Raw genomic sequence first — 18,007 nt, forward strand, 5'->3', positions numbered from 1 at the left:
AAATTGATGTCAATATGATAACAACTCAGTTGCAATGGCAACCATTCAATTGTAATACACGATTTAGTTATAATAAATGTAATATTGTAATAATTCAACTGGCTACGTCATAGCTCTCTTCCATTGGTCGTGACAACTACAAAGTTCCACTATAGTCACATCTTCCTCCTCCCGTCCAGCTTTGGGAAGATATTTGAACTGCGAACATGATTCATGTGTCTTCGTGATATCTGAATACTTCTTCATATTGTATCAATATGCTGTCGGATGTCATCTCAACCCCCATGCTCTACGGCCGCTGATATCCACACTGCATACTGAACAGAATGCATGAAATGATCCCATCTTTGATTTCCCTATGAATGTCCATTCCTGACTGTACTCCACTTTGAATTTTTGTGACCATTTCTTCTTTTTAGCTGTCATGGTTTTGGCCATGATTATGTATGATTATACTTAAACGAGTCTGATGTTGAACATTTGAACATTTATAACGAAACATGCTGGCTGAGTTCCAGGCAGCATGCATGCACAATGCAATACCGATATACACAGCAGCAGTCACTGGATTGCAATCAACGAAACGTATAGAAATAAACACACATGCCTTCACGCGTTGGTTCAAGATACAGAAAAAGCAGCGAGCGAATGTACAGGTGGCTTGAAAATGCTGCTTTCAGATCAAGCTCACGATGTACATATATTAAACTATGGAAGATTGCTCACTAGCGGTGTGCAACTCATGTGCTTTTCTATGAGAGAAAATCTCCATTCCTTCAAGCCATGCACTGAAGGTAGCGATCACTTTCGAGATTGCAAGCCAATTTGAAGATCGTACATTTGAACAGGATAATACCAATAGTCAGTACTAGTGCTCGCAATATGCATTAGAAGAATGATCGGTGCAACTATTTCCCCATCAAATTGGCAATTGCTTAAAAAAAAATTCTTGATTGTACTATGCATTATTAAATCATGGGGGGGGGGGGAGGGGAAACAAGTAAACGACACAGTGCTGTAATGAAAAAAAAAAAAAATAACAATTACGGCAAAAACTGGAAATTCTCGCCACCGACAATAGGCGATATCAACGCGATATCAAGTGATATCATACGATACCTCCGATATCGAACCTCTAGGACCGGGACAGTAACTTCCGGTTATTGATTTGCGTGTGTGCTTTTCTATTGGCGAACTTGCCAGCTTTGTTTTGGATCCAAAGAAATATATTTGTTTAGACATTAGTTTGTTTATTTCCCGAATGTAACTATCCATTACACCATGGGGTTTTTCTGTGAGGCAGCAGAGTGTACTTCTGATGATGCTAAAAGGAAAAATGATAAATATCCGTGCGCCGAGCAGTAGAGGTGCACCACATGTGCAGGCTGCGAATATTTTTTTCCGTACATGGAAACGCTACGGGACATGAATACTTACTACAGTATTCATCGCATAATTGGGACAGGTTGGGAGTAGCAAACACGGCCCCTTTAAGCGGGGTGCCCGATTTCGCAATGAGCACTCACCATATACTAACGGCATACGACATGTACATGTAGTGAACACACACACACACACACATGCATACTGACGTACTGTATATGTAAATGAATACACAACCACGCTACCCCTCGGCGCGACCCTCTAGTTCTCCCTGTTCATAGCCCTCATTTCAATCACGTAATTTTTGCCCATTCACAACTGAGGAAGATTGTGACGTACACACAGATCACAGTGTATTGAAAGTTGAAACACTCAGAGAGGAATTTGGACTTTGCCCTCAAAGTGTATGACTGAGATTAAACAACGTATACAGCCTGAGCTCTGTGAGTGAGGCATGTTTTTTATTGGATGTGAGTAGGAATTGCAAGCGAGCACATGGCTTTGCTTATGTACAAGTATGTAGGGGAAGAATGTTCGCGAAAGCATGTGTTTCGCAATGGCATGGATACTTATACACGGCGCTTTCGTGGCTATGCATGTACGTGTACTGGATGGACGGAGGTCAAAACACACCAGTACGAAGCTTGCTTTGTAAGTTTGATGTAAACGACAACTGATAGGGAATCTCTGAAATATTGTTGCGGTATTTTGACAGATTTTTTGTGTAAAATATCAACAAAATCAAAGATCACTTGAAGAAAAATTGTCCCATTTATCAGAGGTCCCCGCCCGATTATCCAGTGAAAATAACATGCATTGGAAATGTTTCTAGGAAGCGTACGTCATTTATGCGAGGTTCCCGATTATCAGATGCCCGATTATGCAATGAATACTGTATTATTCATAAGTTGACCTGAAAGACTGAAGTGTGCATGCGCGTGGACTAGGCCAACTTGTACACAACAAACGCACTCGACTCGCACAGGCCTACTCTCTGTGTACACATGGAAAGTATTTATTATTATACGTATTATTATTATTGTGTGGATCGCATGTGCATGCAGCGCACGCCCGATGCAGCGAGCTAGCTACTAGTACCTGTGTATGTGTGTGTGTTGTGCATGTACCAAAGAGGTTCTAGAACCTCTTTGGCATGTACATACGTTCATGCGTAAACATGTCACTGCACTCACGAGGTTCATCCGATCAGTGAACAACTGCAGGAAACTGAACTGTCGCTTGCAATAGCTCTACAACACACATCACATTGCACACACATAGCACTCTGTACATTGGATACAATCACGCTCACATATCACATACGTCTAAATGACTAATCAGTTTGAAAACGCAGAACTAGACTCTACTGAAATTCGTATATATCTTAGTTTACATGTGGATTGGTAATGATCTTATCGTTGTATTTCGAAAGTGCACTCGTGATGCTCGAGTCACTGGCAGCACTGAGAAGTCGATTGTGAATACATGTCCGCTTTATAGCCAAGTACGAAGTAGGCCTACTGTGGTAGCGATGTATTTACGAATGCTAGTACCCAATCGACAAAAAGGGCGGGCAAAAGATTTCGGAAGAGCTCTTATTTGGCCATTTATGCATGTACGAATAGTGATAATGTGGCATCAATTCCAAGCCTATGGCTGTAGAGGTTGTAGCTTGTAAAGCTGTACATTTCACGCGAGCTGCGCGTGTACCTGCTCTCCACAATCGACTGTATTTTCTTCGAACCATGCATGCTCGCCACGCCACAGCGCCAGCTGCCCTGGCTGACAATCCCGATGCTCTCCGCTCCCTGCATATTACCAGCGGGGTTACGTAGGGCGCTAGCACTCATGAACTGCCAATTGAATGTAAACTGAATAGCGAGCACGTACGTACGCACGCAGTGATCACATGTGATCATGTATAGTATGCGAGCCCGTTCATTCGTGTACAAATTGGCCAAGCTATAGAATTTTAGCGAAGTCCACGCGCTTGCACACTTCAAAATTTTAGCTCAACATATGAACAATTCATGTCCCATAGCGTTTCCATGTACGGAAAAAATATTCGCTGGTAGCGCATCGAGCTAGCTCGCACGCATGAAACCGGAAGTTACTGCCCCGGCCTGAGAGGTTTGATATTGGAGGTATCGTACGATATCACTTGATATCGCCTATTGTCGGTGGCAAGAATTCTGGGTGGATAATGTAGGTGACCACAGGGCCGTGAGTTGGAATGAATTTCTGGGAGCCTCCCAGTGAAATCTGGAGGGTTGGCATCTCTGATGTCAAGATGTTCTTGTCTATCACCTCCTGGAGTTGAGAACAGTTCTGGTCCAGAAAGAAGCAAATTGCACAATACTATTTCAGCTTCTTTTTCAAGTTTAAAATGTTGCAAGCACACATGTTCGGCATTTGTTTGGTGCATAACAGAGCTGTCCATGCGGCTTGAATTGCTCAAACTGAACACTGGATGAAGGAAGAAGCAAGTAGGATATCTATGTCTGGGTCCTCTTCTCTGATGGCCAGGCAATCAGATTCGCATAAAGCAGTAATCAAGTAGCTTTGGTGCACTGAGCAACTCTCATTGAGGTGTGGGCAGATTTGTTAATCAGAGACATTTCATTGTCTGCCTTTCAGAATGCACAAGATCTCATTGCACTGAATTATGAGCTTGAGCATCTCCAACACAAAAAGCAACTTTGGGGGTCTGCGGAGTGCGAAACAACAGGTCATCAATATCCTTGGTGTGGAATCTAGATCCTGATTGCAAGGTCATTGCATATTGCTCACAAACGTGAGATTTCAGCTAACTTATTGTAGCAGGAAGAAAAGGGCATGTCAAGCTCAACTGCAGTCTGCTTTGCACTGAACGATTTCGGTTCCGAATACAAACAGAAAATGGGCTTTGCTGCAATATTTCTGTCCAGAGAGGAAGAATCAGCCTTAGGCTGTGGACAGGATTTTGTAATCAATTGTGCTGGTAAGATACCATGATTTCCTTTTTGCTGCTAAATGTTCTTGTGTACTCATCAAACTATCAAGGTTAACTCACCTGACAGAGTTTCAGACCTAGAATATGATGAGTGAGAGGCTTATCTCCCCAAATCGCCAACAGCCAAACTTCTTAAGTGGCTAGCAACATGAGGGCGATGGCAGATGTATTCTTCATCAGAAATACAATTACTGTGTATCTGTCAGACGAATAGAGGCCGTTGGTCGGTGTGAACAGGCTCCATAGTGTGAACATGCCCTGATGTTGACAGTTTCATGGCGCCGGGAGGTCATCCCGTCCTGGAAAAGCCTTTGGAACCTGGCGTATCCTCCGCCTGTGTGGAAAACGTTCCCAAGCTTTGGTCGTGAAACACTAGTTGAAGGGCCTGCAGAAACATACTACAGTGACAGCATTTGTGGTGGCACTTGGATCCATTGTGTTTGTAGAGAGGAAACTCTATATAACGAGAAGGTCGTGGGACCAAGCTGTTTTCCTCATTATAGCCGATATCTTGTTATATCAGTTGGCACAAAAAAGCAGATCATAAAGACAATAATTTGTATATGTGGGACTACAGATCACCTTTCAATTATAACCTGGCAATGTGTGTGAGAGAATTATATCACCTTTATGTGCAAAGATGTTTTTGCAATGAAATATGATATCAAGAATGTGTTTCTTAACCCTGAAACAGATGGGAGGGTTGAATCAACCCCCCTTGACATTTTCCACGACCATTCCGCCGCGCGAATTTTTTTGACCGCGCCGCTCACTGACTTTTTACTTTCAAGTCTCGCACACCTTATGAACCACTTTCTCGAAAATCGGGCATACCATTATGGCACTGCACAACCTTTTATACATGCTTGCCAGACCAAAAATGGCTAAAAAGTGATTTTGTGTACAATTTAAAGTCTAGATGCAAATATAGTGTTCATCACTCTATCGTTCAAAACACTGCCCATCCATCATCCACTCATTTTAACAGCCTTCACCTTACTTTTGACACCACAAAATATACTCAATCCAATATTTTGGGATATAGCCTGCCGAGCTACTAGCACGAAGAGCTGGCCTTTATTAAGAGAAATCTCTAATTATCGAGATCAACATAATAAAAATAATTGCATATATGTCTTGACATATTTCATATCGATGTGCATATCGATCTTCTGACACGGATCCCGATTTCTTTGGAAATCGATATAACAATGTATAACAGGGCTAATTAACGAAATAGCCCGGGGTGAAAAAACCAGAGATAAAACTTAATAAGCGCAAAACTCTGGAAAAACCCTATGGCTATGGCTGAGACCAAAGTCGTAAGCATAAACATCAATTTGATTTGTTTCTAATAAATTTATAAATTCGAACGTGCTAGCAATGGAGTGCAAGGCTAGAATGCCTCTTCTTCCTCACCGCTCCCTACACAGGCATCTATCACATTTCATATTCAAATTTCCCTCCACTCGCATGACGGATACAATGCATTCCGTCATGCGTTCCTGAAAACAATTAAGTGTTCGCACTTATGCCGTCTAAACAATATTTGCCAGCTATACTGCGTAACGCAGGCAAATACATGTTCATCACTCTATCGTTCAAAACACTGCCCATCCATCATCCACTCATTTTAACAGCCTTCACCTTACTTTTGACACCACAAAATATACTCAATCCAATATTTTGGGATATAGCCTGCCGAGCTACTAGAATGACTACCACAAAGAAGGGCGTTTTCCGGGTCATATTTTTCCGAAATGCCAAGATCGGATGCTATGAAACATGGTCGTTCCTCGAACAATTTCTAGTAATGTTTCATAAAACGTATCAAAACGTATCAAGGACGACAAAAATCGTATGAGAGTAAACAACATTAATGCCCCCAGTTTTCATATAAGCCGGAATATAAATATTTTACTTGTATTCTCTGAACAAGGTGAGAAATTTAAATCTCCGGCATAACTGTATATTTATGTCTCAATTACATAATGACCTATGCTCTGCCTCATACAACTACCATTTATTTACAAATGTAACGCCTGGGTGACTGATAGTCTTTCTTCCAGACTATCCTCTATATAGCCATCTTTGGCCCTGTCTCCTTTCCATCTACCGTGTCTTTTCCATATTCTGTCCTTCACTTTGGCCCTGGCAGCAGCCGTTGCTCCACTGGCTCTTAATGAGTGAAGACCCAAATTCAAGCCTTCGCCGACCTCTTTCAGGCGAGCTACAACCGTCTCGCGTGTTCTTGTGTAACTCATGGACTTGTTTTTATGTATCAAAGACACTTTGCCTTTATTGGCGTATGCAGGCTTGAACAGAAAATGACCCGACTTTGGGTCTATTTTTGCACACTCCATATAACGTTTCAAAATTCTCATGGGGCATGCATTTGTCAGACCGTTGCTGATGACTACTTCATCTCCCTACCTGAATTGATCAGTCTTACTTTTCGAAACGTACACAGACATGTAATTATCATGAAAAGTAATATCGTTACACTTCAAGGAACGAGCTTCGTCGAACCTAAAAAATCCACTAAAACAAAGAACGATGAACGCTAAATCGCGAAGAACCAGAATGTCATGGGTGTCACTGTGATTGTCACAAAGGCGCACAAGTTGCTCATTTGACAAAATATCCTTCTTGGATACTCTTTTGTAATTCTTCCTTTTTGCTGCTTCGATCAAATTTAACACAAAATTATTGGTCGTAGGATCCTCTAGACCCCTCATACCGTGGGCCCATTTAATGGCATACATGGCGCTTTGAACGACGCTAGGCGACTTTCCCGCGTCGATCAGACTCGTCAAGTACAGTGCAACGTGTATGGGCTCTGCCGGAATCGCTCTACCGCCCTCTGCGGTGATAAACGCTTCCCATTTACGAAAAGATGAGTAATACTTGTTTGAGGTGCCATCGCTCCTGGACTGCACTAAATGAGATGCCATGCTGCCGGCTAAATTAAGAAGATTCCTTGTCTGCGTTCCGGATGCCTTGATCTCATCTGTGATCGCAGCTGATAGTCCTAGACCTGTCGCGATGCGATAAACAAGATCAAAAACGTAATTTCAATGCGATTAAAGTGAAATCCGTTGTTCTCGAAGAACCAAAGATGCCATTGTTACCCTTTCCTTTCTTTACTTCCTTTGAGGAAAACATAAATGAATTCTCAATGAAAGGAGCAAATTTGCCTCCTTTGAAAATTTTTGGCCAAAATGGAGCAGATTTCCACTGCGGCACAACTAGGGTACCATTGGCACAATCTTGTACTGCCTTATCAATAACCCTGGCTGCCAGCCGCGGTGGTGGCACCCACCAATTAACATCGTCACTCCAGGCCTGTTTAAATGCGTCTACCCCTTCTGAATTTGGACATCCCCATCTGGAATTAAACCTTCTACACTGTGAGTTATAATCGCATGCAAATCTGTCTACTGTGTGTGGCCCCCATCTGCGATCCAGATAACCAAATACATTTGGACTTATGTACCAATCATCGCTGTCTATAATTTTACTGAGGTTATCAGCTCGTGTATTCTGTTCTCTAGGAATCCAAACCGGAATTATGGTTAAACCAAACTTTTCACAAGTTTCATGAATTTCAAGGGCAATGCTCTGTAATTGCTGGCTTCTACTTCCTTTCTGGACAATTCTCGTGACATTTCTATTATCCGTAAACCAACGGACACTCTGCCCTTCCAGGCACGAACCAAACGATTTTAGTGCTCTGCTCAGAGCTTCAATTTCTCTCCACGAAGAGCTTTACTCTTTTTCTTGTTCTTTCCAGAAACCAACCAATTCCAGATTGGAATCTTCACATACGTAGGCGCCGTACCCAGTGGCCGACGCGTCTGTAAACAAAGTAGCGTTACATGGTTTCACGAATGTCATAGGGATGCCATTCACCCGTTCTATGTTCTTATACCAAAACTTAAACTCTGATACCGCCTCGTCAGAAACTAACACTGGGGCATTCCACGAAGCCCTGCTATTAATGCACTTGAATATTTCTCTCGTTTTCAACTGAACTACTAACCCGACTGCAGGTTGAGTGGAAATGATTTGCCCAGCAACACTTGCTAGTTCGCGTACCAAAACAAGCCTGTTCTGTTCACTTTGGTCAAAATGCTTTCGACTGACTTTTTCAATTTTTGTATCCTGAGGTCCGTTACATGAACTACTCCCAATGTAAAATTCCAATCCAATCCTAGCCAGGTTGCGTTACTGCTAGGTTCCCACTCGCACTTTTCATCCGCTAAAAGGAAACCCAATTCGTTCAATTCTGATTTAATTGACCCGCTCATCTTTATCGCCTCTGTCTTATCGCTGCATCCCGCAATCCCGTCGTCTAGAAACATGACAATCTTTTTCCCTTGTGCTCTCCAGTAGGTGACTGGAACCCGTGTTATTTTTGTAAAAACATAACCCGCCGTGGAAATTCCAAATGGTAACACATTAAACACGAAATACCTTGTTTGACCTTCAGAACACCACGAAAATCCTAAATACTGTCTGTGTGGTTCAAAAATCTCTACATGATGGTATGCAGATTTAAGATCAAATGTGAACACATGATCCCCTTCTTCGAACACATCCTTCGCCACTGATGTATCTTCATATTTAAACTTTTGCTTGAATAAATGTGGATTAATGTGTCTGCAGTCCAAAACGAGCCTACATTTGTCCTTATTCTCCGAAACTGTCAAAGGATTCACAACAGTGGGCCTTGTTTTAACTTCTGTCACACAACCCTTCTCCAATAACCTTCCAATCTCCTCTTCCACAAACATGCCATGATTTAAAGCGGATCTATTATTACGAAGCTCTTTACTATCAGGCAATGTGTGCAAAGGCAATTTGTAGCCATTCTCAATAATATCCAAGATTTCCCTACTGGCCCCGAAATCGGCCCACTTATTCACATTTTGTTTCAATCTCCCAACAGGGGACACATTAATCTTATTGCCACTATTTTTGGGCAGTGCCTTCAAGTCACTTGTACTATCAAATTGATCCCTTTCTATCGAATCTAACTTAGACTCTGTGTCATTCTCTTTAGCTACGTGAATAAATTCTGATCCACTTATCTGGTCGGATCTATTGCCTCTTGCTAGACAGTCAGCCTTCCAGTGACCGGGTTTACCGCAGGCGAAACAAAGCCCCGGCCTCTTGCGTTCGTCTACTCCTCCGCGGCTGCTTGAAGCATGATTTTCTTGGTCTTTGGCGCCAGTGTGAATCGGCCTCCATGATGATCGGTTCATGGCGTATGGTTGGAATCGCCTTGGCTCCCACTGCTTTTTGACTTTTTTCGCTTTCCTCTCGGCTCTAGCCTCTGCTTTGAACATCCGCTTTTCATCGTCGGAATTGTCGGCTAAAGAGTTATTCTCGTACTCTGCTACCATCTTCCACCCCAAGGGTGAACTGTCGGCCATTTTGATTAACTTTTGCCGTTTGTCTATAATGTCAATACCTTCCGCGATTTTTGCTTTCGCGTCGGCAACGGATGTTGTAATATCGTTTTCTTCTTTCAGAATCTGTTCTGTTTCCCTCAACTTCCTCTGAACTTTGATGTTGACTTTGTACTGTTCCTCGTTGCCCTTGCGTTGAAATTTGTAGTTGTCCGCATGCATTTCTTCAATTTTGGCTACTTGCGCGTCACTGAGAGCTTTCTGAGATTCGTTCAAAGATTGCTGAAAATTGCTCAGTCTGTTTGAAATTAGATTATCGAGGTCTGATAAAAGACGGTTTTGGCTCTGATTGACTTTAGAGTCAATCATGTCGGCTATCCTGGCTGCATCCATATTGAGAAACCGCGTAAAACGAAGGTAGATTGTGAGAGGCCCAAATTCGAACGTGCTAGCAATGGAGTGCAAGGCTAGAATGCCTCTTCTTCCTCACCGCTCCCTACACAGGCATCTATCACATTTCATATTCAAATTTCCCTCCACTCGCATGACGGATACAATGCATTCCGTCATGCGTTCCTGAAAACAATTAAGTGTTCGCACTTATGCCGTCTAAACAATATTTGCCAGCTATACTGCGTAACGCAGGCAAATACATTTTCTCACCATATTCACAAAAATATGATTATTTTCACTTTCAATGGCTGAAATCAATTAATTTTAGCATAATTATGCTTGAAATAGGTTTGGACGGTCGAGATCTTGGGGGGGGGGGGGGGGTTCAACCTTCCACTAGCTAAAGAACAGCCCAAAAAGCCAGGCCTGGTTTGTACATGTATAGTTTGTGTGCGATTGTGTTATGATCGTGTCTGAACTGGTACAATGTACAAGTATATGGTTCTGGAAAGCATGTGTTGTGTATGAAAGGTTTGAACACGTGCTCTTAAACTGCATGCTGTGTGTGTGTGACACATTTTGCAAAGAAGTACATAATGTATTAATAAAAGCGTGTGTGAAGATTGGGAATTCCCTATTAGAGAGCCAATCACAGTATCAGATTGCCTCACACCTTCTACGTCATTATGACACATGTGTGCACACACACACACACACAGCGTGCAATATGCAGTGCTAGGTGGAGTGAAATGTAGCAAGTGGGCTCGACACATTTTGCGTTGCATTGCCGAGCCATAGAATCTTCGAACATGATCACACAGGCAAAGTACCGTATACGCCTCAGCTCTACCTTGATACAAGATCTCGCTTTACCTCGCTATAACAGGTTTGAATAATTATGTTTTTCTTTGTTTGGAAATCACAAAATTTATCTCGTTATAGCAGTTATTTCGTAATACCTGGGGCCCATTTCATAAAACTTGTCATCAGTGACAACTGCCACATTTCTATGACAAATTTGCTCTCAGCCAATCAGATGCAAGGATTTCAGTAGCTTGTCACATCTATGACAACTTGTCACTGATGACAAGTTTTATGAAATGGGCCCCTGATCTCACTAGAGTAGTGTTTTGCACATCGACTTGTGTGGAAGGTAAGTTGGGACCGGGAAAGTTTCCTCGTAATAACTGATATCCCGATATAGCAGTGTTTGTTATATCGAGTTTCCCCTGTGTTTGATGCAGGTCGCGACATTTATAGGTTTGTGTTACATACCGCCAGAGAGGTGGGAGGTTTGCCTGCGACCTTGTTCCTAGCTATGACTGTGGAGGCAGGAGTTTCACCTACGGCCTCATGCAAAGTTGCTTTCTCTTTGGATTTGGTTGTTTTGGCAGTATTGGCAGTAGCTTTTCTGCCCTTTGTATTCTTATCTTTTGCCCTTTGTATTCTTATCTTTTGGGGGAATGTTTCTGACTAACTGACCGTGAAGTTGTGTTAACTTTGTATTGTTTTACTGCAATTTAATGTTCTTTGACACATGGACCTTGGAGATGTGAGAGGGGTTGATGAAAAAAAACAAACAGATATCTGCTCTTACGTGAAAGTGACTTGTCTCATCAGATATCTTGCCCATCCAAATCTCTGTTAGAAGATTCTGGACACCAGAGTGAGCTATGAAGTTCTTGTTCATGGCATTGACGGCAATTGTCAAACAGGTTGAGTTCCCCCAGTGAGGAAGCTCGCTGACCAGAATCAAGGCGGAGCGCTCCTCATCTTCCTCATAACACTCATTTAACACGCCAATCGCAAGGTCTTCATACGTCCTGAAAGAAATGGGGGAAAAACGGTGAGAAAAGAGTATTTATTAGTCAGAATCAAATTTTGTAGCATTTTGTTCACGAGCAAACTTTGATGAGCAGAGTAAGTTACAGTGTAATACAAATTTGAATGTTCACATTATGCAATTGGTGCCTTAGTCAATGAAAGCACAATTGGGCCATTCTCCGAAAAAGCGTGCAATTACAGTTGTACAAATGACAAAAATTCAACATCAAAGATTTCATTCATGTTTTATCAATTCAGAAAGTTTGATCCCGTAGGAATCAAAACAATCAATGGATGATTTTTGAAACCTCATATTTTTTTTCTAGAAACATTTCCAAACGCAGAGTCCTTTTTTACATGGTAGTACCATATATCAGCTTGGTTACCAGAGGTAACATCTTAGAAAATCGTTGATTGTCTGCTTATTTCTCACTTTAAAATGGCAATGCTTATGTAAAACTACAAGCTTAAACATAAACAAACATCACAGAAACATTTTGGAGTCACACGTGATCTAATGTGTAATAAAAATGATCCTGATTTATAAAGTGAAGGCTAAATAAAAAGCACGAAAATGCATATATTTCGACTTAAAATATGTCAACCTAATTTAACTTTGTACCTGCATTTGAATTATATCAACAATCTCATTGATTATGTATGAAACATCATGAATAAGTATTACACTTCTCATAGATAGCAAATGCCAGGTAACATCTCTGCCAGATACATTCTGGATCGGAAAAAGAAGAACAGTGTGTGGTAATGTATCTGACACATTAAAAGTTCCATTAGCATATGTTTCAGACCCAGCACCAATCATGTCAATAAATTCATTTTAACTTGTATGAACATCACAATGTGACTTTTTTTCCATTGAAACACCGCACTTCCAAACGTAAAGAATGATTTCCTCATAGGTAGAAAATTAGATAACCCTTCGACAAATCTTTGAGAAATATGTGAAATATGTGAAATATGAGAACCAAACAAACACAAATCCACAATACTTTTTTTCTGATATAGTTCCAAAATTTTGTAATTACATGGAAGACGGTAAAAATGAAGTTGGAAAAGATTTCTATGCACATGATACGCACCAATTCAATTTTCCTTTGTTCCTGTCTGTAATAAATTAGGTCTCACGAATCGAGAAACGATGGTAACGTATCTGACAAAGTATTTATGTTAATTGACACATTTAACTACCGATTTACATCAAACCAAGATCACTCAGTCATGTGTTAAAAAAAAAATCTGATGCAAAACCTTAGACATCAAATCCTACAGTCATTTTCAGAGCATTGTGCCATCAAGGAAGTGCTCTTGACTTTAACCATAATACTGAGCGCATTTTATGTAGATAAGATGCAAAATTATAATGAACAAAGATATAGAGCATTCATGTAGCCTCTTTTGCTGTGGAGTTGACAACATAAGGTGGGTACCAGACTTCAGCCCTTAACAGTCCTAAGTTGATTTTTACAGACAAAAATTTTTTGTGGTACAAAACGCTCACACACACAAAACCTCATCAAAACAGAAATAAAATTGATTTCTAATGTATATCTGAGAGCACTTTTTGTAAATGCCATAATTCTAAGGGATAATATAGTTCTGGTTTAGATGAGGATTCAGTTTTTAACCTTTTGCAAGATAACTGAAATCTACTTAAACTTACGAAAAGTTTATTTGATGAAAATCGGTTAAGAAATGACTGAGATGTCCATAATAAAGTAAAAGGAAGACATTCAAATAAAAGTAGATCGGCCATCACATTTTGTTAGGACCTCTTTCTTTTACTTCATTTTGGATATCTCGGCCATTTCAAAACCAATTTTCCATTAAATAAACTTTTAATTCCTTTTAGAACTGCATGTTTTCTTATCATGTCGTATAGAGCACGATGTCAACCGGTTAAATCCGCGCACAAAAGCGCGTCACGGTTAACTTTGCTGCACGATACATTCTATTGGTAACGTATCTGACGCGTTTGATGGTACCTTAAAGGGAGGCAGTCCTAAGATTTTCACTGTACCGATAATTAAGAAGAGTAAAAAATATAACCTTTCACCAGTTTATACGCATAGAAATTAAAAACCGTCTCCGTACGCGATTTTTGAAAAATAATTCCTGCAAGCGATCGTGTAAGAGCCTGCAAAAAGATGCTACGTCATTGATGCCCTACTCTCAAGTTGACAGCTGTGCGTCTAAAAACCAACTTAAGTGTTCAAATGATCAGTTGTAATTTTATCATAAAATGTGAAAATATGTGATTTTATTATTTTAAACAAAATATTTCATGTTAGTTATATATAATTCATGTAAATTAATATTGTACACATAAATTTATGTATATTTTAAAATCAAATATTTCCTTTAACGGCGCTAGTCGTTAAAAGGGGATTACACTCGCTCACTGGCTTGTTTTCTGCCTTTGGGGGGGGGGGGGGGCGCCGCCCAGTCGGGTCTGATGGCAGGCGGTATACAGCAAAGGGCGCGGCCGGAAACATGAACAAGTGATCTCCTTTGATGGTTCCCGACGGCGGAACCGCCTTAGTGTACGCATAACATTGCGCGTGGGAAAATTTAATATTTAGTGTGGGAAAGCATAGCTAACATGAGAAGGGATCGTTCTGAATGTGGATTTCATGGAGATAACATCAATTTTGGGCTCTCGCTTAAATCATTGGTAAACTACTAGCTAAGATCATGCAGGAACACTGTCTGCTGTTTCATTTATCATCGTTTAGTATAGGAGCACTATGTCTTACATTATCGCTACGGAACATTGGGTACCATTCTAGTATAGAAATATTCTTTTGGATACAAAACTGTCAACTCTGGTTAGTGGATTTGGCAAGATGCCACAACATAGACCAAAATGTTCACAGCAGAAAACCTCATGGGCTGTAGCATCAGCCGGCGCTCCTCCGGCACCGACAAGAGCAAGGAGGGTTGCTCGGTATGCTCCCAAACCCAATACACGCCGGCAAGGAACGACTACTTCCCCTCCACCGTCCACGGTTCCAGTGACCTCGCGATTGGTGATGTCGGCGGCCCAAAGCCCAGCAGACGAACATTAGAAGTACCAGCCGGGGCCCAAGCGCAAGTATCGCTGTTAGGCAGCTGTACTACAGGGAGCAGACCGAGGACCGTGCTATGGGGCAGGCGGCTGGGAGAGCTCATGTGACAGCCCAATCAGAGCAGGACATGACTGACGCGGCCGGTGATAACGGTGAGGATCGATATGAAGGGCTACCATATAGTTCCTTGGCCTACAGCAGCCGTGCATAATACTAATGAAATGCCTGTGGTTGAGGGCGAGGTACAGGGTCAGTTGTTAGACACTGGATTCCCGAAGCCTTCCCTGATGGCGCACCTATGGATGAGCTACGTTCAACGGTCCTCATATATCAATCAAAGGAAAGATATGGAAGGGTGAGTTTGTAATTTTTGGTTGTCTATTCAAGAATGCCTCGATTCAAAGTGATCAATCCCCTAAGGGTTTGATATATTCGGGCTCTACACTACAAATTTAGCCGCAGCGCAAATTCCCGCGAGTAACTTCTAATATAGACTTAAATAATAGAGCAGTAGACTAGTGGTGCTTTTCTTATCTACGCTTCCGTGTATACCAAGAGACACGTTACCCGGGCAAGGGAGTTATTCAAGTATATGGACGTCGTCTGTAAAGTAGCGGGTTTCGTTTCACAGGCAATCCAGCGAATTTGGGGCACTGGGTCACAGATATACATAAACGTTACATTTGCATAAATTTGGTAGGGGCAGAATAGATTTACGTTGGGGTAATTATTAGGAAGATAATAATAGTGGATATGTGCATTGTTAAAATGGTATTTATAGTTTTATGTTTCGTAACGAAGGGCTTGCTCTAGCCTGACCAGACCGTCTGACATCTACTAGTGTTTTACGTTGTATACGACCATCGCTTTTGATGGCGAAATCACATTAAAATGTCTTTAATTTTGTTTGATTTTACCAATAAGATGATTTTTACCACTCACCTACATCGTATTTTGCTGATGGTTGAGTTGAATTTGGTGTTTTGTTGGTATCCAGACCTTATTGTGGAATTTTTCGGAGTAGATCGTGCGATGATTCACAAAATCAATGAACTAACACGAATGGTCAACCGGAAGTACCATGGTAGCATTTTACGTACGCCTGTGCGTTTTGTGCGTTACGTAAAGCTTGTCATCTGCTACGTACATGTATTTCCGCGCATGTTGCTCTTATAATTTGACCTTTGCATGGGTCACTTCCGCTCCGACAAGGTCATGAACTTTTATGACTCGCTACGTTGTAGATATACGAGAGTGATTGCCATTCAAATAACATGCAAAAGATGAGGAGTGAAGCAATAAGGACGCTGATTTCAATCACGGATTTCGGTGTGTTTTTGACGTAATAAAAAAAAAAAAAATCGCATACCGGTTATTGAATGAATATCAGAGACTATGGGGATTCCTTATATTTTCTACAATTAATAAAGATATTCATGAAGGAAACGTACACCCACCGGAAAATGACAACATATACGAATAGGGTAGACGTGCAGCCGCTGTCGTGAAGCGACAGCGGCTGCGTGTAGTTATGCTTGCTCAATAAAGTTCAGTTTATATAAACTTTTTGTGAATTAATATGTTGTTAGATTAGAAAGCAGTTCATATATGATTACCTCAGCTTAGTAAGGTTAACCCAGCTAAGTAATGGTTAATCATGTTGAAAAGTAAGGAGTATTTCATTATATACAAATGCTGGTGCACCTGGTGCCAATATTTGGTTGAGCTAGACGCTGCCGGGGAGATATTTTTCTTTGTTTTACAGGATAGAAGCTTATCTGTTGTCTGTGTAAGATGTGTTTGTATTCTCTTTGCTTTGTTTTGATTTGAAGTCAAATTTTCAGTCTAATGTGCAAAAAAAAAAAAAAAATGTATAAAAGTCATGGAAAGGTCATGGCATTCTGGCTAGAAAGGTCATGGAATTCAATTTATGAGAAAGAGTATGACCCCTGTGTAACTCAGATTTTGTAAAACCAATAACAGCTGTGTTTAAGTTGCAACTGTATTAAAATAGACACTGGATAATGATGTTGGTAATGAAAGTGGTTTACTACAGCAGTTATATAATACCTTTACTACGGTGTAAAGTATCCCTTGTATAGGCGTGACAGATTTACTATCACGAGCGTTCGGCCGCATGGGGAACGCTTGCGTTCCTCCTTTTGTTAGGGGACGCCCCTATTCCTCCTGCGTGCAGAATGGGGGGCTTAATCCCTCTATTCATCAGCCTAATGAGGGCGTTCATTGGACGCAACAGAACAGACTTGCTCACAAGTCGCATTCATGGCGTTCCTTTCCGCTTTAGGAATGCAAGGATTATCCCAACCACCTGCCTTCCGCGCACGGCTTCACCTATGAAAAGAACAATTTGCGCCGGCAAGTTCACAATTCACGGTGGATGCCAGAATTCCACATCGTTCTTGCCAGTTAAAAATAAATTGCGTGGCAAAAAACAGGGTGAGAGAAATCGCGCACTTCAGACAGTTTACAAATGATTGCAACTCCACATGTATTTTTAATCGTCAAGTACAGTCGTCTACGCTACGGAGTAACATTGCATCAGTTCGCAAAATTCTCTCGACTCGCAGTTTCCAAGCGTCATGAACAGGACTGGTATTCCAAAAGTTTTGCCAAAGTTTTGTGATTATTCACAAGCAATAATTCACAAGCGAGAAGTTGCATTCTGGTTTACTTTTCGATGACATTAGTCAAGGCTCGACACTTACGGTGGCCCAGTGGCCCGGGGCTACCAAAAACGCACGTCGGGCCACCAAAATTTCAGATTTTGGTGGCCCGAGGAGGCCACCAAAAAAGTCGGATGTTTGCCTTTACTTTCGAAAATGAACAGCAGTAACAATCGGCTCCGTAAGATGCTAAAATAAATGTCAGATGTTTGCTCTTAATTTTGGAAATGA

At 41.3% G+C, this 18,007-nt stretch overlaps 1 protein-coding gene and 2 pseudogenes across 1 annotated transcript in view; all 3 read right to left on the reverse strand.

Annotated features, from left to right (window-relative positions):
* The window catches only part of LOC140238363 (transient receptor potential cation channel subfamily M member-like 2), a 370,479-nt gene that overhangs the window by 162,687 nt on the left and 189,785 nt on the right, over positions 1-18,007 (reverse strand). The window contains exon 16 of the mRNA XM_072318295.1: positions 11,780-12,005. Coding sequence (XP_072174396.1) covers positions 11,780-12,005 — 226 coding nt within the window. The remainder of the gene's footprint in view (positions 1-11,779; positions 12,006-18,007) is intronic.
* LOC140238359 (integrase/recombinase xerD homolog) lies at positions 6,325-7,329 on the reverse strand (annotated as a pseudogene).
* Positions 7,181-10,182, reverse strand: LOC140238357 (uncharacterized; annotated as a pseudogene).

The sequence above is a fragment of the Diadema setosum genome, chromosome 14 (genome assembly GCF_964275005.1).
Source record: "Diadema setosum chromosome 14, eeDiaSeto1, whole genome shotgun sequence".
NCBI classification, from domain to species: Eukaryota; Metazoa; Echinodermata; class Echinoidea; order Diadematoida; family Diadematidae; genus Diadema; species Diadema setosum.